General features: G+C 43.7%; 1 protein-coding gene across 1 annotated transcript; it reads left to right on the forward strand.

Moving 5' to 3' along the window:
- Positions 1 to 3,938: 3,938 nt before the first annotated feature.
- Positions 3,939 to 20,821, forward strand: pdzk1ip1 (PDZK1 interacting protein 1). The gene is made up of 4 exons (XM_078407973.1): positions 3,939 to 4,097; positions 17,178 to 17,304; positions 18,778 to 18,873; positions 20,664 to 20,821. The coding sequence occupies exons 1-4, from the start codon at positions 4,031 to 4,033 to the stop codon at positions 20,743 to 20,745; spliced, it is 372 nt and encodes a 123-aa protein (XP_078264099.1). The 5' UTR covers positions 3,939 to 4,030; the 3' UTR covers positions 20,746 to 20,821.
- The last annotated feature ends 3,840 nt before the right edge of the window (positions 20,822 to 24,661 follow it).

Raw genomic sequence — 24,661 nt, forward strand, 5'->3', positions numbered from 1 at the left:
ATCGGTGCAGCAATCAGCATAGTGTTCTCCGCGTCTTCTCCACACTTTGACCCTATGATCCAACTGTCGTAGGCAGAATCTGGACTCATCGCTGAACATAACGTTCCTCCACATGTTCAGGTTCCAGTGCACGTGTTGCCGACACCAGCGCAAACGGGCCTGACGGTGAAGGGCAGTCATGGCAGGCCTCCTGGCAGCCCTATGAGTCCGGAGATCGGCTGCGTGCAGTCTGTTCTGAATTGTCTGGGCAGAGAGCCGTCGGCCATATCGTCCTGCAAACCTTGACTGCAAATCTGTAGAAGACAGCCTACGGTTCCTAAGTGCTGACAGGGTGAGGAAACGGTCTTCTTCGGGTGTTGTCTTCTTGGGACGCCCACTTCGCGGCCTGTCTCTGACATTCCCCGTTATATGGAACTTGGCCTTCACTTTGGAGATGGTACTAGGGCTCACTCCAAATAATGCCGCAACTTGGTTTTGCGGAACACCAGCTTGAAGTTGCCCTATCGCACGGGCCCTATGCAGATCAGTCAAACGTGGCATTCCGATTCTTGGAGCAGACACCTACTGACCACTGTAGCAGGGCCCATGCTCACAGATGCTGCCAATCAGGTGCCAATCAGGCACCTGATTGTCAGCACCTGGGGGTACCAGAAGCTCAAAACAAGAGTCAATAGCAACAGCAGAATAAGCTGTTTGGCATTGGCAGAGAAGATTTGGCAAATTTTTCATGGGCGCAACCCATGTACTCAGCTCTGCTGCTCATCCCACAAATGCATGTTCCTTACAAATGTGGCACCATTTAAAAGGGAAATAAACAGGCTTTCCAACGGTACAAGATTTATTGCCAAGAAGCATTGTTACAACAAAGAAATAATCTACCAAACACAAATTTCCTTACTTTTTGTGCTATGTTTTTATATTTTTTCCATACCAGATCCAATCGGCAGTATAAATACAACAATTTTAAACATGCTATCTGCCTGCTTGAAGATGATACACCAAATATTGATGAAGAACATGGCATAAAAATACATATCTAACTAAATAATTCTAACCTGGATAAAGTACTGAGCTAGACCTGACCCAAACTTAGATGTTACCTGACAATATACACCTGACCAAAGGCAACCTTGATACATATAACTGGGTCTCCTTGGGTTCCAGTCAACTAGCCAGGCTGCTTGGATTTGTTTTATGAATTGAAAGGAACAATTTCTTGCACTGCAGGTATAGAACCGTCTCAGTGCACCAGGATTAGTTGCTAGTGGCTTTGCATTTCCCAAATGCTCAGTGTAGCCTTTTCAATGATTTCATCCCTCTCCTTGACCACAGCCTCAGAGTGAACCAGTCTGATCCAAGTCCTCCATCCTGTTTATCTTTGAACTATCCTTTGCTTCTTTTCTTTTCCATCACAAAGGCTTCATGCAACCACCTCTGTTCCTGCAGAGGTGGTTGCATGAAGCCTTTGTGATGCTGACATTTCCCTGCACGTTTGTCAGCTCCAGACTGGCAGACTTGATGATCCCACTGCTCTTCTCACACTCTGAGTGTAAATCTTAAGTTGTCTGCTGCACATTTCCCATCTTCTGCCCAGTTTCCCTTACTCTTATCCTGCAGAAACTACAATCTTAAATTCTCACTCTGGTTTATCTTTTTCCTGGCATTATTTTACTTGGCCTCCCCACCCCCCCCCCCCCCCCCCCCCCCCCCCCCCCAAAAAACCTCCTCTAAACCTACCTCACCCATTTAGTTCTTCTGGCCTGCCAGCCCTTCGAATTAACTAGGTCCACAAATTCAAGGATTTTTTTGTGTCTAAACATTTTCTTTGTCCTTGAACTTTCTTCTTGGAATCCACCTTTAATCATATTTTTGGAAAAAACCCCATCATATCTCTTCCTCTGGCTTAATGTACATTCTTGTTTAATCATGTGCCTGTGAAGTGCCGCAGGCCATTTGGTTTTGTGTTGAAGATGCTAAATATAAATTGTAAGTTGTCATCAAGTGTTCAGACATCTTCTTGCTACTTCTAAGAAAGAAGCATATCATTCTCGGTTTAATGGCATTCATCAGACAAGGAAAAACAAATCGTAGGTTGGATCTGCTACTAAATCAGGCATTATTCTATTGTGTTTAATGCCAATCCACAAAAAATGCATTGTACTTCTTGGAGGGGAAAGAAAGATTGGAAAGGAAGTTGTCTAAAGGTCATGAAAGGCGACAAGAGGATTTACAAAAATTAAGTGAATGGGTAAATATCTGGTCAATGGAGTATAATGTGCCCTAGTCTACGATTTGCAAAAGGCCAGTAACGGGGCACAGCAAGTAATTAGGAAAGCTAATAGGAATAATTGTTTACCCCATGGGGTATTGAATACAAAGGCAGGGCATCATGCTTCAGTTAAAAAGGGTATTGGCAAAACCATGTCTATAATATAATGTATCATTGAGATCTCCATATTTAGAAGAATGCTAATGCATTGGAAGCAATTCCGAGGTTTACTGGCATACCAATAGGCTAGCCTTGTATCACTGGAGCTTGGGGGGGGGGGGGGGGGGGTGGGTGGAAGAGGGGGCGGTTATTAGCTCCAAGAATTGAGAAAGGTTGGATGTAGAGATGCTTCCTCTTGTGGGAGAAGATAGAGTCAAAACTCTATCCAACCTTTAAAGAGGTCACCTAAAAGGTGTTACTTAAGACAATAATAAAGTGATATTATATCTTTCAGAGGGTCATGAGTCTTTGGAACTGCTCAAAATGTAACAGCCTTTGAATCATTTAAAGGCAGATTGGGAAAGATTCTTAATAGGAGAAGGAGTAAAGGGTCACCATAGGAATGCAGAGTTGAGTTTGCAGTCATATTTGCCACGATCATATTAAATGGCAGAACAGGCTTGAGGGGCAAGGGGTTCACCCCAGTTCCTAACTAATGTACTGCTCTGCCAGAGTTAGGTTCTTTAAGCCAGAGTTGATGGCCACTGTATTGAAAACGGAGGGGGCATTACCGATGAAAATATCAGATGACACAGTGAGGATTGGGGCAAGTGGAGGCAAAAACATACGCTCAGTTTAACAGGGATGACATAAAGGAAGGATGTGATTCAGGTGGACATGGTGCATGAGGGGGCATTGATGAATCGTGGGGGTAATCTAAACTCAGATGAAGGGTGGGATTGCCTTGGAGAACTGTAATTTTGTTGGCCAAGGGAGTTTTGGGAAAGGTTGCGCAAAGATCATTACAAGATTATTAAGGGGTTGGACACGTTAGAGGCAGGAAACATGTTCCCAATGTTGGCGGAGTCCAGAACCAGGGGCCACAGTTTAAGAATAAGGGGTAGGCCATGTAGGACAGAGATGAGGAAAAACTTTTTCAGTCAAAGAGTTGTAAATCTGGGGAATTCTCTGCCTCAGAAGGCAGTGGAGGCCAATTCTCTGAATGCATTCAAGAGAGAGCTAGATAGAGCTCTTTAGGATAGCGGAGTCAAGGGGGTATGGGGAGAAGGCAGGAACGGGGTGCTGATTGAGCCATGATCACATTGAATGGTGGTGCTGGCTCGAAGGGCCGAATGGCCTCCTCCTGCACCTATTGTCTATTGTCTCTCCATCAGCTGCACCCACTACTGGCCTCAGTGACACTGGAGCTCCGAGAGCTCTCCTTTTTTTTTGTCTCCGGGGAGGATAGCTGGTAAAATCACTTCATCGAAACACGAAGTGCCCAAACTAAATGCATACAACGTTTCGGAGAAGTGCCGGGCATAATGCTGGGCCGAAGGGGCATCGCCCATACCAACAGATAGTGTGAATTCTTCAGGCAGGTGTGCCAACATCGCTCCCTGCCTCGGAGTGCCAGACGTTTAGCTCGCCTTCAGGTTTTTCTTGGGGTGTAAAGTGCGTGTTGCGAGAGGAGGGCGTGGTGGACAGGCAGGCACTGGGAGCAGAGGAATCAGAGTCTCAGACACTTTCCAACTCGGCAGCCAGAGGTCCACTGGAAGTTGGGAGTGGAGGCGCAGCCCAGCCCAGCCCAGCCCAGCCATCATGTTGCACCACCTGCAGCTTTGCTGTGTGTTTGTCGCACTGGTCTCCGTCGTACAGGCTCAGAATGGTAAGTACACACACGTCTTTAACATAACCGGCAAACTCCAAGATTAACCGGGTCCAACCGAGACTGGAGCTGCACGTCAGATTCCAACACTAGGGGTGAAAATGCAAGTCTCTCAATTTATATCCAATGCAGAGGTGGCTATCAAAGAAACGGCTGACAAATCACGTCCCACAAAGCCCAAGAAACAATTGCAAACAGCTCCCCTGGGAACGGTGACACTCCTCACTGTACTCCTAATATTTAACATCTAAATAAGAATGCAGAGAGAGCGAGAGAGAGCGCGCAGTCCTCTCTCTGAAACATTGTTCTCAGCTGCTTTTGCCAGACTCGGGTGAACAATAAGACCATTCATCTTGGAGCTGACTAACTTTGTCGGACTGGTTCCAGGCGATGCCACCTTCGACTCCAGTACTTTCTTTTCGAAAGGAAGACATTGATATCCGTGGGGATGAAAATTCAACTTCAATTTTACTCTCAGCGTTTAGCCCTAACACCGCAGATATCTCTTGGAACCAAACACTGGGGAGAGGTTTCTGATGAGGAGGGAGTGAAATCTACCGGCGGCAGTCTGGCCAAAGCTCTCGTCTGGTCACTTGTCCACTCTGGACACAACAAAACTGGGAGCCAACCCCCCCCCCCCCCCCCCCCATTGCGAGGGGCGACAGTAACTGTTCCCTCCCACCCAAAATCTGCCCAGCCTTCCGGCTGTTGCAACACCACACCGCCCAGATGCATAGTTTACAGGGACCTGGATTAAACGCGAATGAGTTAATAGTACCAGCCCACTGGAGTTACATTCCTTTGGGATTACTGAATAACTATCTCACTCCCACCGCACAATCATTGTTGTTGTGCTACGGCCAGCCCTGACAGTGGTGCGTGTGGAAGTAAACGTCCCACCTTTATCCATGTGTAGGAGAATTGGAGGAACAGCACCCCATATTTCGCTTGGGTAGTTTACACCCCAGCAGTATGAACATTGAGTTCCCCAACTTCAGGCAGTCCCTGCGTTCCCTCTCCCTCTCTCTCCCCTCCCCAGTTCTCCCACTAGTTTTCCTGTCTCCTACTACATTCTACCTTTGTCCCACCCCCTCCCCTGACATCAGTCTGAAGAAGGGTGTTGACCCGAAACATCACCCATTCCTTCTCTCCCGGGATGTTACCTGACCCTCTGAGTTACTCCAGCATTTTGTGTCGACCACCTTTATCCATGGACTCCGGCCCACGCTTTATTTGAAGGAGCACAGTGTTCTCTCGCTTTATCTCTCTGGTTGTGTGGGAGAGCAACTCTCGACGAGTGACGGCCAGAACAAGGCAGGAACTGGGACACCAGCAGGTTTCCCGGTAAAATCTTTGGTCACGTTCCTGGGTCATAATATTTGAACGGACTACCCTTGGCTACTCCTTTAGACAAACTGATCATTATTCGTCACTGCATAACAGCGAAGGATAGAGTCATCGACAATATTCTTAACTCACCGATAATCTGTACAAACAACATACTTGAATTTTACCCGATCCATTCCAGGCCTCAGCACAGTCTTGGTGGAAACAGACACCAAAACATTTAAATTCTGGAACTGAGGTGAGAAGTGACTTACTACCCCCGACATGAAGGTGGCATTTGACCAAGTGGGGCATTGCAGAACCCTGATAACATTGAAGTCAAGGGCAAATACTGCAGTGGTTGGGGTCATGCTTTAATTAAAGATAGATAATTGTAGTTGATAGTTGTCAATAACCAAGCAGGAGTTTCACGGGCATTCCAGGCCCAAGACACTTCATCAATAACCTTCCTTCCATTATAAGAGCAGATATACAGGTATTCACAAATAATTGCAGAATGTTTAACTCTGCAAGTAATTAAATGAACAAGTCCATGTCATCGTGCAGCAAGGGGTAGGTAACATTCAGGCATTGCTAAGTACCAAAGTAACATATGTAGCACATATGTGCCAAGCAACAAGAGAAACTACCCCTTACTATTGCCAATCAACGACATTACCATCATCAGCATTCTGGAGTTTGACCAAAAATTTACTGGACCAGCCATATTATTACTATGGTCACAAGGGCAGGTCAAATGCTGGGTATTCTGTAGCATGTATCACCTCCCCACCCCCGTCAAACCCCTCCCCTGCAATAACCCAGCCAGAGACATAATGGAAAATTAACCACTTACTTGGTTGAATGCAGTTCCAATAGCACTCAAATAGCTAGGCACCATTTAAAGCAGGCCACTTAATTGACACCCCATCCATATTAATGATTCATTACCTCTGTCCACTGGTGACAATGGTAGTAGTGAGCATGTTATAGACAATAGACAATAGACGATAGGTGCAGGAGTAGGCCATTCAGCCCTTCGAGCCAGCACCGCCATTCAATGCGATCATGGCTGATCACTCTCAATCAGTACCCCGTTCCTGCCTTCTCCCCATACCCCCTCACTCCGCCACCCCTAAGAGCTCCATCCAGCTCTCTCTTGAAAGCATCCAACGAACTGGCCTCCACTGCCTTCTGAGGCAGAGAATTCCACACCTTCACCACCCTCTGACTGAAAAAGTTCTTCCTTATCTCCGTTCTAAATGGCCTACCCCTTATTCTCAAACTGTGGCCCCTTGTTCTGGACTCCCCCAACATTGGGAACATGTTATCTGCCTCTAATGTGTCCAATCCCCTAATTATCTTATATGTTTCAATAAGATCCCCCCTCATCCTTCTAAATTCCAGTGTATACAAGCCCAATCGCTCCAGCCTTTCAACATACGACAGTCCCGCCATTCCGGGAATTAACCTAGTGAACCTACGCTGCACGCCCTCCATAGCAAGAATATCCTTCCTCAAATTTGGAGACCAAAACTGCACACAGTACTCCAGGTGCGGTCTCACCAGGGCCCGGTACAACTGTAGAAGGACCTCTTTGCTCCTATACTCAACTCCTCTTGTTACGAAGGCCAACATTCCATTGGCTTTCTTCACTGCCTGCTGAACCTGCATGCTTCCTTTCATTGACTGATGCACTAGGACACCCAGATCTCGTTGAACTCCCCCTCCTCCTAACTTGACACCATTCAGATAATAATCTGCCTTTCTATTCTTACTTCCAAAGTGAATAACCTCACACTTATCTACATTAAACTGCATCTGCCATGTATCCGCCCACTCACACAACCTGTCCAAGTCACCCTGCAGCCTTATTGCATCTTCCTCACAATTCACACTACCCCCCAACTTAGTATCATCTGCAAATTTGCTAATGGTACTTTTAATCCCTTCGTCTAAGTCATTAATGTATATCGTGAATAGCTGGGGTCGCAGCACCGAACCTTGCGGTACCCCACTGGTCACTGCCTGCCATTCCGAAAGGGACCCATTTATCCCCACTCTTTGCTTTCTGTCTGTCAACCAATTTTCTATCCATGTCAGTACCCTACCCCCAATACCATGTGCCCTAATTTTGCCCACTAATCTCCTATGTGGGACCTTGTCGAAGGCTTTCTGAAAGTCGAGGTACACCACATCCACTGACTCTCCCTTGTCAATTTTCCTAGTTACATCCTCAAAAAATTCCAGTAGATTTGTCAAGCATGATTTCCCCTTCGTAAATCCATGCTGACTCGGAATGATCCCGTTACTGCTATCCAAATGCTCAGCAATTTCGTCTTTTATAATTGACTCCAGCATCTTCCCCACCACTGATGTCAGACTAACTGGTCTATAATTACCCGTTTTCTCTCTCCCTCCTTTCTTAAAAAGTGGGATAACATTTGCTATCCTCCAATCCACAGGAACTGATCCTGAATCTATAGAACATTGAAAAATGATCTCCAATGCTTCCACTATTTCTAGAGCCACCTCCTTAAGTACTCTGGGATGCAGACCATCAGGCCCTGGGGATTTATCAGCCTTCAGTCCCATCAGTCTACCCAACACCATTTCCTGCCTAATGTGGATTTCCTTCAGTTCCTCCATCACCCTAGGTTCTCCGGCCCCTAGAACATTTGGGAGATTGTGTGTATCTTCCTCAGTGAAGACAGATCCAAAGTAACGGTTTAACTCGTCTGCCATTTCTTTGTTCCCCATAATAAATTCCCCTGCTTCTGTCTTCAAGGGACCCACATTTGCCTTGACTATTTTTTTCCTCTTCACGTACCTAAAAAAACTTTTGCTATCCTCCTTTATATTATTGGCTAGTTTACCCTCGTACCTCATCTTTTCTCCCCGTATTGCCTTTTTAGTTAACTTTTGTTGCTCTTTAAAAGAGTCCCAATCCTCTGTCTTCCCACTCTTCTTTGCTATGTTATACTTCCTCTCCTTAATTTTTATGCTGTCCCTGACTTCCCTTGTCAGCCACAGATGTCTCTTACTCCCCTTAGAGTCTTTCCACCTCTTTGGAATAAATTGATCCTGCAACCTCTGCATTATTCCCAGGAATACCTGCCATTGCTGTTCTACCGTCTTCCCTGCTAGGGCCTCATTCCAATCAATTTTGGCCAGCTCCTGCCTCATGCCTCTGTAATCCCCTTTGCTATACTGTAATACCGACACTTCCGATTTTCCCTTCTGCCTTTCCATTTGCAGAGTAAAACTTATCATGTTGTGATCACTGCCTCCTAATGGTTCTTTTACCTCTAGTCCCCTTATCAGATCAGGATCATTACACAACACTAAATCCAGAATTGCCTTCTCCCTGGTAGGCTCCAGTACAAGCTGTTCTAAGAATCCATCTCGAAGGCACTCTACAAACTCTCTTTCCTGGGGTCCATTTCCAACCTGATTTTCCCAGTCTACCTGCATGTTGAAATCTCCCATAACCACTGTAGCATTACATTTTTGACACGCCAATTTTATCTCCTGATTCAACTTGCACCCTATGTCGAGGCTACTGTTTGGGGGCCTATAGATAACTCCCATTAGGGTCTTTTTACCCTTACAATTTCTCATTTCTATCCATACTGATTCAACATCTCCTGATTCTATGTCACCCCTTGCAAGGGAATGAATATCATTCCTTACCATCAGAGCAACCCCACCCCCTCTGCCCACCTGTCTGTCTTTTCTATACGTTGTATACCCCTGAATATTCAGTTCCCAGCCCTGGTCCTCTTGTAGCCATGTCTCAGTGATCCCTACAACATCATACTTGCCCATGACTAACTGAGCCTCAAGCTCATCCACTTTATTTTTTATACTACGCGCATTTAAGTACAACACTTTAACTTCTGTATTTACCTCCCCTCTCACATCGTTCACAATTGGCCCTGCCCTTAATTTCTTTTCCCCTCTAGAACTTCTGTTCCCATTCTTCCGAGAGTCTTTTGCAATATCTCCTGTATTCCCTTTTACCTCATCTTCATATTCACAATTTGTTAACCCCTCCCCCCCACTACTTAGTTTAAAGCCACAGGTGTCACACTAGCAAACCTGCCTGCCAGAATGTTTGTCCCCCTGCTGTTAAGATGCAACCCGTCCCTTTTGTACAAGTCACCCCTAGCCCAGAAGAGATCCCAGTGGTCCAGAAATCTAAATCCCTGCTCTCTGCACCAGCCCCTCAGCCATAAATTCATACCCTCTATCTCTCTGTTCCTGGCCTCACCAGCACGAGGTACCGGTAGCAGTCCAGAGATAACTACCTTCGACGTCCTACTTCTCAGTGCTTTCCCCAACTCTCTAAACTCCCGCTGTAGCACCTCCTTCCTCTTCCGCCCGACGTCATTCGTGCCCACGTGCACAACGACTTCAGGTTGATCGCCTTCCCTCACTAGGATTTTCTGAAGCCGGTCTGTGATGTGTTGAACCCTGGCACCAGGGAGGCAACAGACCATCCTCAAGTCCCTCCTGCTGCCACAGAATCTTCTGTCCGTCCCTCGGACTATGGAGTCACCGACCACTACGGCTCTTCCAGACTTCGGTCTCCCCTGTCGAGTATCCTTGCCAACAGGTCCGCCACTCGGACTGGAAACGTCTTCTGCCCCGACAGTTCCCAAGAGGGTATACCTATTTGCAATAGGCACAGCCACTGGGGTCTCCTGTATGCGCCATCTATAAAATGCACTACTTTTACTCACTTCGCCTTCTCCAATAACACTTTGCAAACCTGTAACCTCTAACACATGCTGTGCATGGGAACACCACAACCCACAGATTTCCCTGCATGTCACATCATACTGACTTAGAACCGTATGGCAGAGTATTCATCATCACTTGTTCTGAATTCTAGAATACTCGGACAGTCGGTGCATCCTCATTGAAATGCTTACTGCAGTTCCATAATAAACATATGAACTAGGAGCAGTGGTAGGACACTCAGCATTTCAAGTTGCTGTGCTAATCATGGATAATCATAGATTTGAACTCAATTCCATATTCCCATCTCAGTGAACTTTCACCCTTTTGCTTGTCAAATGTCCACTTGCCTCTACCTTTCAAATATCCAAATTCTCTGCTTCTACCATTGAGCAAAAGAGTTATTAAAAACTCACAACCTTTGGAGAAAATGAAAATGCCTCACGCTTCTCTTCTTACTTTCAAAGAACGATCCTTGGTTCTAGATTCTTTCACAAGAGAAAATATCCCCTTCAACTCAGTAAAGACCCCTTGGGATTTTATGCTTCACTAATATCTTCTCAGTTCTGAACCTCAGCTGAAACAAGCCAAACCTATCCAATTTTCCTCTTAAGACATCTGCCACATTTTAGATATTAGTCCAATGAACAGCTTTCAAAGTATTAATATCCATCTTCTAATAAGGCATTCAATTCTATGCACAATATTCCATGCCTGGTTTTACCAATCCCTGTAACTTCCCTAATCTTGTATTCACTTTCCCTGGCAATAAGATGCTCATCGCCATTTTCTCAGTGGCTGTTAAGGATGTGCAATAAATGTCAGGTTTGCCAACAATCCTTATATTACCAAAAAAGAATAAATACAATAAATGGTGTACTTTTTAAAACTATTTGTTGCTTTTCCTGAAATATAACAATGGTATGATTACTTCCTGTTGCAATGTGTTGGTGCTGTGAGCTAAGCTTTGGAATTGCAGGCACAGTGCCCACATTGACATTCCATGGGGACTGCCAGAAACTGACCTGGATTTTGGCAGGTTAGCATGCAAATAAATTATTTATTGGACTTCCAAAAGCAGCCTTTAACAGAGAGGTCATTGCTACAATCGACGGAACCCATAATAATATGCTGGACTACTTCCACTTTATTAACATCCTACATGTATGATTGCTATTGATCTCAGCAGCGGCATTTAAAAAGCCCCAAATGCCAATGGTTTCGTTTTTGTTTAGATATACAGCGCGGAAACAGGCCCTTCAACCCACCGAGTCCGCGCTGACCAGCGATCCCCGTACATTGGCACTATCCTACACACAAGGGACAATTCACAATCTTTACCGAAGCTACAAACCTGTACATCTTTGGAGTGGGAGAGGAAACCAACCCCAGCACCTGGGGAAAACCCACACGGTCACGGGGAGAATATACAAACACCCTACAGATAGCATACATAGTCAGGATCGAACCCAGGGCTCAGGCACTGTGAGGCAGCAACTCTACCGCTGTGCCACTGGGAGAAAATGGCATTTGTCTGAGATGGGAATTGGATCCCAAAGGGTTGGATCCCAAAGGATTGGAGCAACAGTCGCAGCATGAACAGGGAAAAGAATACCAGCAAATACGGACAAATGCTACCATTATTTATTTCCCACTCCTAATTGCCCTTGGGAAGATAGTGGTTAGCCATCTTCTTAAACCACTGTTGTCCTTCTGAGGAAGGTATTCCAACAATGCTGTAATTTCTTGGATTTACACCCAGTGACAATGAAAGGACAGTGACAATTCAGGATGAGGAACTTGGAGAGAACATGGAGGCAGTGATGTTCCCACGCATCTGATTCTTTTATTCCTTCTTGGTAGCAGTTGGAGTAATCCTAGATGAATATAAAAGTTCATAGAAAAAAGGCCATTTGATCCATTGAGTCTATGTCAGATCTCATAATTCAAAACTGATTCTTTCTCCCACCTCCGTCAGGGCTAGTTTACAGTAATCATTGAACTTACTAACCAGCACATCTTTGGAAGCAAATCGGAGCACCTTAGTCACAGGGAGAGTTTATAACTTCATGTGGACAGCACCAAAGGTCATAATCGAACCCTGGTTACTGGAGCTCCGATTACTGTACCATTCTGCCAGTCCTATGCTGTTAAGCTTCCTGAGTGATTCTGGAGCTACCTTCATCCAAGTGAGCAGAGAGGGCTCCATCACACTGCTGCCTTATGCCTTAATGGCAGAAAGACATTTGGGGTGCCAGGAAGTGAGTGTACCTAGCAGATAAAAAGAAATTGTTTGAACATCACCATCTTCAGCACCGGCAGAGCCTCACTACTGAGTGAAAATCACAAAGTCGAGGCTTTCACAATCACCTTCAGTCACAGGTTTCAAGTGGATGATCCCTCTTGGCCTCGTTTCAGCTACAGAGCTGAGGCATTATGTTCTGGAACAATCTGTTTTCAGCAAGCTGTTTTCGTCAGAATTATGCAACTGGCAGCTGCCCAACAAAGTGTAAAGTTGCTCAGGTCTGCTTCGTTCACAAAAACCAGGAAAAATGTAATGCAGGCAAATACTCTTCTTCGGTTGTCTCTCAATCCTCCACACAATGATGAAAGGAGTTCCTCACAGTGTGATCGAGTGGGATTCACCCTCAATAAACTTTAAGCATATGATGATTTTATGTTCTGCAATGCCTCTTCATGGCATCAATCCAAACATGGATAAAAAAAACTTGCTATCCAGAGGTGAGGAGGGAGTGACTGTCCTTGACAAGGATGTTACCGGGGCAGGTGGCCTTTACTTATAGGGAGAACCTGTGTAGGTTGGGGAATTATTTCCTTGGAGCATTGGGGGCTGAGCATTGACCTTATGGAGTTTTTAAAAAATCATGAGGGGCATAGGTAAGATGAATGGTTAGTCTTTTTTTCCCCAGGATAGGGGAGTCTAAAACTAGAGTTATAAATCTAAGCAAAGTGGGGAAAGATTTAAAGGGAACCTGAAGGGTAGGATTTTCACAAAGTGGTTGATGGTATGTGGAATGAAGTGCCAGAGGAAAGGTTTTGGGGGATATTTGCCAAATGGGACCAGCTTAGGTAATGTAACTTGGTTGTTAATGGACGAGTTTGGTCTGTTTCCATGTTGTATAACACGATGACTCTATGAGCTAAAGGTAGCAATTTGACCAAGAGTGGAATTATAGTCAGACTGGAGTTATATTGACTGCTTCATCAATGTTCTTCCTTCCAACGAAAGATCAGAAAAAGGCATGTTTGCAGATGACTGTACTATATTCAGAGGTAACTCATCTGAGAAGGAAGCAGTCTGTGTCCATATGAAGCAAGACCAGAAGGATATAAAGTTTTTTGCTGTTGTGGCAAGTCACCCCATGGCATATAAGTGTCAGACAATGACCATCTCCACATACCCCATGGTATTCACCAGCACTCTCATTGTTGAATTCCTATCGACCAAAATCTTTCCTGGACTATTAACATTAATATTTTGTCATTGAGAGCAGATCAAATTCTGTGGCAAATGTCTCACTTCCTGATTCTTGAACAAAGGTGTTGGAGGTGGGCCTCCAGATATTTTGATGTTCTGATGCCAAAGCTTCATATCTCTAACTCCTACTTCATAGTACGTGAGCTGGGATGTGTGTGGGTGCCCTCCCACTATCTTCCAATTTTACCAGTTTTACTTCCATTTGGACATTTTGGAGTGTGGCTGTAGGAGGTATAGGTCATGGAGGAGCTGAATCTTTCTGTCTCAGGACCCTTTCACAGATGCACCGGCTCAGACACTTGCATATTCATGCTGAAGGTTGTGCTCTCACATGGCAACTCACATAAAGAGCAGGAGTAACTGGGAGAGAGGGTTGTGGAGAGCCTGCATTAATGGCACAGCCATAGTCGAGCTCTATTTACCTGAATCTGATGCTGTATTTCAGGGGATATTGGCAAAAAGGAGAATCATTGCATCTCGACCACAATTGCAGAGAAAGTGGAGTTACCTTCAAATGTAAAATGTGAGGCACTCATAATGTTTCATCGTGAGCGAGTGTTATTTTGTACGGATAAAATGACCAGCCTTTCACGCATCAAAAGTTCCAAACAAATGAGACAATGTTAGCAGTGACCATGGGTGTGCACAATCTGGAAACCATCGTTTCTGCCATCTTAACCTTATGTTGACTGCTTTCCCGAGGCAACGTGAAGGAAGATGGAATCGATGGAGGGCTTGTTTGTGTGAAAGATCCACAATTCTCTGCTATTTCTTGCAGTCTTGGGCAGAGCTCGTGTCAAACCAAGCTGATGCATCCTAATAGGATGCTCATGACGGTGCATTTGTAAAAGTTAGTAAGAGTCAATGGGTGGCCCAGTGGTGTTGCTAGGAGAGCTATGACCTCACAGCACCAGAGACCCAGGTTCGTTCCCGAGCTCGGGTGCTGTCTGTGTGGAGTTTGCATGTTCTCTCTGTGACTGAGAGGGTTTTGTTCCGGATGTTCTGCTTCCCTGCCCACATCCCAAAGGCATACAGTTTGTAGGTTAACTGGCCTCTGTAAATTGCTCCTAGGATGTAGGGAAGGGATGAGAAAGTGAGATAGCATAGAACTCGTGTGAAGAGATGATCAATGGCAATTGTGAACTTGGTGGGATAAAGGGCCTGTTTTTAAGTTGTAAATGTAAACTAAACTAAAACACGCTAAATTTCCTTAGTCTTCTGAGGAAGTAGAAGCATTGATGTGCTTTCTTATCCATTGCTTCAATGTGGTTGGTCCATGACAAATAGTTTATCTTATTTATATTTAGGGGTTTGAGGCTCTCAACTATCTTGATTTCAGAAGCGTTGATGCTAACTGTGGCATATACTGAAGTCAATAACGAGCTCCTCTGTCTTGCTGACATTGAGGGAGAGATTGTTGACTATATACTATGCTAAAAAGCTCTCTAACTCCTTCCTCTACTTCAGCTTGTTATTATTCAAAATCCGGCCCACTACGGTGGTGTCATCTTGAAAATGCAATTAGAGCAGAATTTAGCTTTATTTATGAGTGTTCAGAGTGTATAGTAAAGATTTGAGAATTAATCCTTGCAGGACACCCATATTGAAAATTATTGTGAAAAATAGTCACCTATCATCATTGATGGTGTTCTGTGGGTTAAGGAAGTCAAGGATCCAGTGGCGGAGGAGGATGTTTACTCCAAGATCCAGGAATTTGGAGATGAAATTGTTTGGGATTATGGTATCAAGTTAGAGCTACAGTCAATAAATTGGTGTCTGATGTAGGTGTCAGTGTAGGTCTAGGTCTGCCGTGGACCTTTTGTGGTAGGCGAACTGCAGTGGATCAAGGCTTACTAGGAGACTGGAGTTAATGTGTGATAATCAGCTTCTCGAACAACGACATGATGTTGTTTTATAACCTTGTTTTTCTTTGGCACCTGGAAGATAATGGTCTTTATAAAGCATGTGGGAACCCCGGAATGGAGCAGGGAGAGGTTAAACATGTCTGAATACTCCTGCCGGCTGGTCTGTGCAGGTCCTGGAAATGCAGCTGGGGATTCCAAATATCAATGGAAATGTGAAAGAGAATTAGCTAGGGGGAATAGGTGGAATATTGTGACTGATGGGATTGTTCTACGTGTTAGCTCGACAGGCCAAATGATTTGTTTTATGTCCCAAACATGAGTTATGAATTTTTATAATTGCAACATTGCAACAGCATAAGAAGAGACAAAGCACTGGAATAACTCAGCAGGTCAGGCAAATCTTTGGAGAACTTGGATAGGCGATGTTTCAGGCCAGGAACCTTCTTCAGACTGATTATAGTAGGGAGGAGAGAGCTGGAAGAAAGGTGGACGTGGGACAAAGTAGGCAAGAGATAGGTGCATATCGGTGAGGGGTGGGGGTGGGTTGAATGGCAGATGGGTGGACAAAGATGGGAACTATAGTTCATTGAACTATTTTCAAATCTTGGTCGATAAAAGGCTGTGAAAAACGGGTGAAGAGGCACAAAATGTGAATCCAGCCAAAGGGATATATAGGTGGAATCGGAAGGGACAAGGAGAAAGGAGATGGGATAGTGAGAGAAATAGGTGTGCATCCAAGTGGGGCACAGGGAAGGGGAGGTGTTGTTGATAGGTCACCAAAAATTGGACGGTTCAATGTCATATCGTTGGGTCCTAAGCTACTCAAGCTTCACTACAACAACAACTGCACAAAAATGGAGAAATATTTTTGCTCAATTCCCTGGAACTAGACAGGCAGTTGATGAAATTCTAGGCTTGTGGATTGGGAGGCAAAGCTAAAGGTAAGTTATTTTCTCATTAATTATTTAACGTGGTTTATATGTTTTAATGTAGTTTTGGCTTCATGAACATGTTTAACTTTTTTAAATACTTTAAAACTTATCTATTTTAATTTTAAATGCCCTTGGATGTCAGAATGAGTTAATAGTTTCAGCGATGGAAAAACTCCTAACTCAACCACTACCCTCCCATGGACCCATCCCCCAACCCCCCCCCCCCCCATTCCCAGCACCCCGTAACCTTTGATGTCTTTAAAAGGCCGGTGAGCGATCTGAAGCAGAGCCTTTGCTTTTCCCTACCTGTACCCAAAGGATGCAGGCCCTTCACATCTGGCCCAGGTATTCTGGCCATGGGTAATCACTGTGGGCAGCAGGCCAGGCTGAGCACAATCTGATCCATTGCATTCTGCACAATTGTCATGTGTTGGAAGGAACTGCAGATGCTGGTTTAAACCGAAGATAGACACAAAAATCTGGAGTAAATCAGTGGGGCAGGCAGCATCTCTGGAGAGAAGGAATAGGTGACGTTTTGGGTCGAGGCCCATCCGCTGTCTGCCCCTCTGAGTTATTCCAGCTTTTTGTTCAATTGTTATGTTTTCCTTTAAATTAAAGAAACATTCTTCATTTAACTATTTTCAATTATTGGTCGATTAACTGAACTGCATTAAATGTACTAAAATTCTGGTAATGTTGCTTCATGCTTCCACAGGTGAAACTAAAGAGCAGTCTCGGAGAGGTTTGCAACCCTGGCTTACAGGGATAATTGCAGTGGTTGTGTTCCTCGGCCTGTGCTTCATTGGATTTATAGTGAATAAAATCTGGTGCAAAGATCCTGAGTAAGTCATTGACCTGTCTTTCTGCATGAACTTCTCATTGATAGAGTGATTGTGGAAATATTCTGGGAAATCGCAGATACTCTTTTAATTGCATAATTTTCTTCAATATCCTGATCTCTTGAAAAATGGTGTAGATTCAATGAGCTCTTCCATCGCAGCTCTGAAACATTCATCACAGTGGCCTGCAATTGTAAAATGACGCTTTCAATTTCTTTGAGCTCAGTTAACAAGATGATTTATACATTTAAAACTGATCCTGACAAATAGTCTTAACAGTCTGCAGATTGGCTTCACTTACTGAGCTAAGGTTGTACGAGTTATGCTGTGAAAAATTGCCTGAATTGTCAAAGAAGAGCAAATAGTCACTATGACGTTTCCTCGCCTTGGGTGAAAATAGCAAATGCATTTTTAAATAACATATTTGAAGTTAAAAGGGACAATTGTGTAGGTGCTCCACAAGACCAGAGGCATCTGTAGAGAGAGAAAAAGATAACGTTTAAAGTCAGTAACATTTCATCAGAATGACCTAACTGATATGTAATGGAAAGTACTTGATCTAAAGCCTTAACTATTGCTTTTCCCAAGGATGTTTGACCTGCTGAGTTATTCCAACACTTTTGTGCCTTTTTTTTCACTTCGCAAGACTTGGCATGGGATACTCTGCTGCCTTGTTGGGATCACAGTTACCAAGTCTAACATTTCTGCATCAGCATGCACACATGCAAAAAATCTGAAGTTGCTCTGTGTCAATGGGGGAGTGATGTCAGACACTGACAGCTTCATCCAGCGTTGCCCTGGAATATTCAAGTGATTAATTCTTCAGTGTTAGTCAGGTAAAACAAATGCACAGAGACACGTGAATTTACTAAACACTGATTAGCAGTATTCAATTATGGAATTTTCTATGATGAAAATTGCTTACTGAACGTGTAATCAAAAAATTAAAAAAACCCAGCAGATGCTTGAAAGATAAAATAAAAACAGGAAATGCTAATGGAAGATTTTGCCAGAGCACGGGTCTTCAACCAGAAACATTAACTCTCTTTCTTTCCACGAATGCTGCCTGACATGCTGAATGTTTCCAGCATTTTCTGTATTCACTAAACTCTCAATTGTTATGCATTCACAAAATCTGCCGATAACAAGAGCTGTAATGTAAATGAAAGTAATATTTGTCGGAAGGAACCGCAGATGCTGGTTTAAAGCGAAGATAGACACAAAAAAACTGGAGTAACTCATTGGGACAGGCAGCATCATAGACAGGCAGAAGGAATGGGTGACGTTTCGGTATTTGGTTGTTTAAATATTTAATGTTTTATTAAATACTCTTGGTGCATTGGAACGTGATATTGATGCACCAGGGGCCATTCTGCAAAGCCAAATGATTCAGAAAGCAGGTTGTAATGTGGAAGTTGAATTTCTTTAAGAGGATTGTACTTTAATAATTTGAAAAATCTTTCTCACTTCTCGCAGGGTGAGTAATCATCTGGAATCACCAGCACCAGAAGCTGATTATGCAAACACCAATGGAGCCCAGGGTACAGAAACTCTGACATTAAAAGATGTGAGGTCAGCAATGGCTACATTTTCCCAAGTGTTTTGAATACAGCACAGCAGCTAGGGCTAAAACATGTAATTTACAAAGAAATGCCAGTATAGGAGATGATAACGCCACACTTGAGGCGCACTGTCTCTGCAAAATATTTATGGAATGATCTTCACAGCTTCACAAGTTTTATTTAATTTACCTTGTTTCAATGGTGACAATACTCTGGGCACTCTGCACATGTGGAAGTAAAAGTAGAGCCTTCTTAAGTAGTGCACTGAAAAGTAGTGCACAGTCTTAACTAGTCATTAGTAAAACAGCGGTTCAGATGGATCTTCAGAGGGGATGGACTGGCGATGGTTCAGACTAGTCATTAGATGCTTTCTATTCAAACCAATCAGACCTGGAATTAGTTGTCAATTTTATTATATCTTAATATTAAAATAAGCTTTAAGAGTTGTGGCTTTTACTTGAACCAGACCTGAAAATATTATAATGAACGCAGATTGATACAAAGGCATATTTCCCCCTGTTTAACATTTATTTTCCCCAGAAGGAATTCACTCTCTTGTTTTGCTTTGACCTCAGATGGAGAATCCATGGTGATTGTTCAAATCCCACATTTTAATTCCCACTCACAGACTGGGAGTGTAAGCAGACATGAAAAACAGCTGGTTGGCTGTGGTTGTACTGTTATATCATAGCCTTTAGGTCTTGGAGAAGGCAAAGCTATGTAGCATACGTGTACTTATAAACATTGACACACAGTTCTATTCCTAATCTTCTGCAGCCAGTGAAATTTTGTGGAGCAGAAAAGAATCAGTGGAGATTTATTGAATTTAAAGGTGCTGAATACTGAGTGTCAGTGTCTTTTGAAACTAACCCAGCTATGACTGGCCCAGATGTAGAGTCCTGACAGTGTGAGATCAGGTGGCACTGCGGTAGCTGCTGAACTTTGTGTTGGTGGAATATATTGGTACTGGTGCGAAGCAAAAGATCATGCGTGACGGCAGCAAATGTAGGGAATAATCACGGCATCGAAGAACTTCATGGATCAGTGGAAATTGAAGCATGGGTTTGAAATAGTTTGCAGGTCTCCTCAAATTCTGAATGGATTTAAAGATATCTGATCTGCATTGTAAACCACAGGAAAACTGACAGCATTGTTACTGCCCAGCAGAAAATCAAAGCTGGTGAGATTTCATCATCTGCAGTATATATTGCATCTTTCAGCAGAATGTTTCATACATATCTATAAATCCCACAATATATATTTGTATTCCTGAAATGCCACTTACACTGCTCCTGATAGATTTGGAATAAAACCATCCACTAAGTATGAACAATTATTTGCCCCACTCTCCCCCTTCCTTCCCAAAAAATGAATCCTTCTTTGGTGTACCAGCGATTGTTTCCCCCATTTCTTCTCCTCTTCCCTAATTGCTGATTCAATCTGTCAGCTATACCATTTCTGAAAGTTCAGATTCTGTGTTTGAACAGGTTATTCAAATATTGTGGTCAGCTTTGTCAAGTTTGATCATGTCTTCAACATGCTGACCTGTGTAACTGTGTACATTTCATCAGGAGCCATGGAAACAAGTTAAACATGGGAACTCCGGCAATAATAGCCTCCATTTGTCATACCTATAAGTTGCTTTACAAACCCTTCATATCATTGTCATTTCACTGATCCTTTGATGTGTAGCATTCTGTGAACTTTCCTTTTCACCTAGTACAAAATGATAGCATTGTGATATGAAGAATATATTTTTATTTGTATTCCACAATTGATTAATCTTTCCTTTAACTGCAGAACAAGTGAACATCCAGTAGCCTATGAAAATATATTCGTTGCCTATGATGAATCACCAAAGATAACTATAACTGCAATGTAACACTGTTCATGAAATTATATTTTTCAACAGATCTGTTAAAAATATTGAGTTAATTTCATATGATCCACTGATGTACAGCACATTTTCTTCCTTTGTTTTGAATAGAACAAAATATATTATAGAGAAATTTTAATGTCTGCAAGGTTTTCTTTGCAATTGGACCCACACTTTTCAATCTGAGTGCTTCCTAAATCTGATATTTTACTATTTCTTTTAAAAGCATGTATAATTAAAAATTGAATGATAATTTTCTCTCTCTGTGCTGAGAAGGAGGCAGCTAACTGGTTTCTTGGAGGTAAACAGAATAGTACAGCACAGATTCAGGCACTTTGGTCCACAATGCCTGTGCTAACCTTATGCCAAATTAAACTCATCCCTTCGGCTTGCACATGATACATATCACCTCACACCCTGCATATTCATGTGGCTATTTAAAAGCCGTTTAAATGCCACTATCTTATCCACCTCTATAACCATCTGTGGCAGCTCATTCCAGGCACCGACCTATCTTTGTGTAAAAAGCTTGCACCACACTTCTCCTTTAAACTTTGTCCCTCTAACCTCAAGGTCCTCTAGTCTTTGACATTTCCATCCTTGGAAAAAGATTTGGTCTGTCTATCTTACCTGTGCCTCTCATAATTTTATAGAGTTCTATCTGATCTTCCTTAGCCTCCAATACGAGAAACAATCCAAGTTTGGTCAACCTCTCCTTATAGCTAATGCCCTCTAATCTAGGCAGCATTCTGGTAAACCTCTTTTGCAGCCTCCTCAAAGCTTCCATATCCTTCCTGTAATGAGGTGAACAGAACTGCACACAGGTCTAACCAACGTCCTATAAAGCTGCAAAGTTATTTCCTAACTCTTATACAAGTCCACCACCTATTTTAAAACACCCTTGGTTCCAGAGCTTATACATATGGCCAGATTAACTGAAGTCATGGCCTCCGAGAGGAGACCAATGTTACCAGAATAGTCCACCTCGGCCGCCCAGGGGCCAAGATACTAGCACGCAAAGTCAGCCTCAGAAGTCGACTATGGGAACGGACTTCTTCAGTCTGAAGAAGGGTCTCGACCCGAAACGTCACCCATTCCTTCTCTCCAGAGATGCTGCCTGTCCCGCTGAGTTACTCCAGCATTTTGTGTCTACCATGGGAATGGATTGCTGGCTCCAACCAGGCCGGAGTACTAGAGCTGCACCCACAGGGGGCAAATGCATCCTGCCATTCATCCACGGAAGTCAGATTTTAAGTATGCGCTTGTAATTTTGTCCGGATTAAAGGAGGTGCCAGACCACCAGTTGCTGGAAAATCATTGGTGAACCTGTACTCAATGCCCTGACCGTTGAAGGCAAGTATTCCATAAAGGCTTCTTCACCATTGTTGTGCCACTTTCAGGAAGATATGGACTTGGACCGGACCCCACATCCCTCTGTATGTCAATGCTGTTAAGGTCATGCCATTAACTCCCCATAACATTCAACTTCCCAAAGTGCAACACCTCACTTTGCTTGGATTCAATCATTTGCTATTTCTCCACCCAGCTGATCCATATCCCTCTATATACTTTGACAACCTTCATCAGTGTTTGCTACTCCATCAATTTTGGTGTTGTCTGCAAACTTACTAAGCAGCCTTACTAAGTAAATCTACATTTACATCCAAGTCATTAACTGTCCTGAACTTTGACTAGCTGGCCTTTAAATGACTCCCATCTGTCAGATGTGGATTTATCTACTAACAACCAATTTACTGCCTCCTAGCTTCTAACAAATAATCTTGTAATCTGCCTCAACTAAATTTATTACATCCACCCCCCCCCCTCCCCACCCACCACCACCCCCACCCCCACCCAAGGTCCAGACATATCGTTGGAGTTGTGATCATTGTACCCAAAATATTCTTCTGCTGAAACACCAGTCACCTAGCCAGGCTTGTTTCCCAATGCGAGGCCCAGGTCCCTCCTCAAGTTGGATTATACATCTACTGTTTCAGGAAACTCTTGTGGATACCCTTATCAAAGTCCACCCCATCTAAGCCTTTTACACTGAGCAAGTACGAGTCAATAGGGTGGCACGGTGACACAGCGGCAGAGTTGCTGCCTTACAGCGCCAGTGACCCGGGTTCGATCCTGACGATGGGTGCTGTCTGTGCGGAGTTTGTACGTTCTCCCTGTGACCGCGTGGGTTTTCTCCGGGTGCCCCGGTTTCCTCCCATACTCCAAAGATGTGCGGGTTTGTGGGTTAAATGGCTTTGGTAAATTGTCCCTAGTGTGTAGGATAGTGTTAGTGTATGGGAATCGATGGTTGGCACAGACTCGGTGGGCTGAAGGGCCTGTTTCCACGCTGTATGTCTAATCTGAACTAAAAACAATACATTAACGTTAGGGGCAGGGGTCAAGTTCTTGAAAACCAGCGCGTATCTCAAAAACGCATAAATGAAACTAATTTTCACCATAAGAAATGGTGGCATGGAGGCCCAGTGGTAGAGTTGCTGCTTTACAGCGTTTGCAGCACCAGAGACCCGGGTTCGATCCCAACTATGTCTGTACGGAGTTTGTACATTCTTCCCCATGACCTGTGTGGGTTTTCTTCGAGATCTCCGATTTCCTCCGACACTCCAAAGGCGTATGTCCATTAGCTCCATTAGCTTGGCGTATGTGTAAAAGAAATGTCCCTAGTATGTGTGGGATAGTGTTAATTATGCGGGGATCGCTGGTCAGCACGGACCCGGTGGGCCAAAGGGCCTGTTTCCGCGCTGTATCTCTAAACTAAAGAATATATTGGCAATAAAATACCAATGACCCTGGCCCTGATGATTTGCACCACAAGGCTCTAAAGAAGAGAGCTGCTGTGGAGATAATGGGTACACTGCTGATCATTTTTCATTGGATTGTGGAACACTTCCCACAGGGGGTGTCAAATATGGCCAAGCGTAAATGTGAGCACGTTATTTCACAAATACAAGCACGTAATTTAGGCGTTAGTATTAATTAAACAAGTGCATTATTCCAAAAATGCATAAATCAAACATCCATGGTGGTATTCTGAGAATTAACGACCTCCATTACAACTACCCTGTTGCTTTTGCATTTTTCTGTAATCTGTCTACATATCTGTTCAATTATCTCCCCATTAACCATTGAGAAGCCTATAGTAGAATCTCATTGGAGTGATTGCACCTTTCCCATTTTTGAGCTCCACCCATATCACCTCAGTAGATGAATCACTTCAATATGTCCTCCAGGAGTGGTGCCACGACATTCTCCCTGATTAGTAGACCAACTCCCCCATCTGTTTTACCGTCCCCTCTAAAACATCTGAAAGATCAAAACCCTGGAAAGTTCAGCTGTCTCTGTAATGGCCCCAACATCATAGGTCCAAGTTCAGATCCAGGCTCTAAGTTCATCTGCTTTATCCATGATACTTCTTGTGCTGAAATAAACGATCTATCAAGTCTCCCCTCAGCCTCTGACACTCCAGAGAAAACAATCCAAATTTGACCAACCTCTCCTTATAACTAATACCCTGGAATACAGGCAGCATCCTGGTAAATGTCTTCCTCATCCTCTTCAAAGCCTCCACCCTGAAATGGGACGACCAGAACTACACACATATCAAAATGTGATTTAACCAAAGATTTATGAAGTTGCAACATGACTTCCTAACTATACGCCAAGTGATGTAGGTAAGCAGAATGTATGCCTTCTTGTCCACTTTATCTGCTTCTGTTGCCACTTTCAGAGAGTTATGAACTTAGACCTCAGATCAATGCTGTGGGGTCCTGCCATTAACTGTATACTTTTCCCTTACATTTGGCCTCCGATATTTACGAATAGTTCAAAGACAGTTTAACCTCGGTTTTAGTTGCTGTGAACAAAGAATTGAAATAATTTCCCCCAAAAAACAAGCATTGACAAG

This window comes from Rhinoraja longicauda, chromosome 11 (genome assembly GCF_053455715.1).
Source record: "Rhinoraja longicauda isolate Sanriku21f chromosome 11, sRhiLon1.1, whole genome shotgun sequence".
In the NCBI taxonomy this organism is placed as follows: Eukaryota; Metazoa; Chordata; class Chondrichthyes; order Rajiformes; family Arhynchobatidae; genus Rhinoraja; species Rhinoraja longicauda.

Excerpts from the sequence above, each read along its gene's own strand:
- pdzk1ip1 (XM_078407973.1), top strand. The coding sequence starts at position 4,031 with ATGTTGCACCACCTGCAGCTTTGCTGTGTGTTTGTCGCACTGGTCTCC. Across the intron at positions 17,305-18,777 it reads ATCTGGTGCAAAGATCCTGA|GGTGAGTAATCATCTGGAAT; the intron begins GTAAGTCATTGA and ends CACTTCTCGCAG. Across the intron at positions 18,874-20,663 it reads CTGACATTAAAAGATGTGAG|AACAAGTGAACATCCAGTAG; the intron begins GTCAGCAATGGC and ends CTTTAACTGCAG.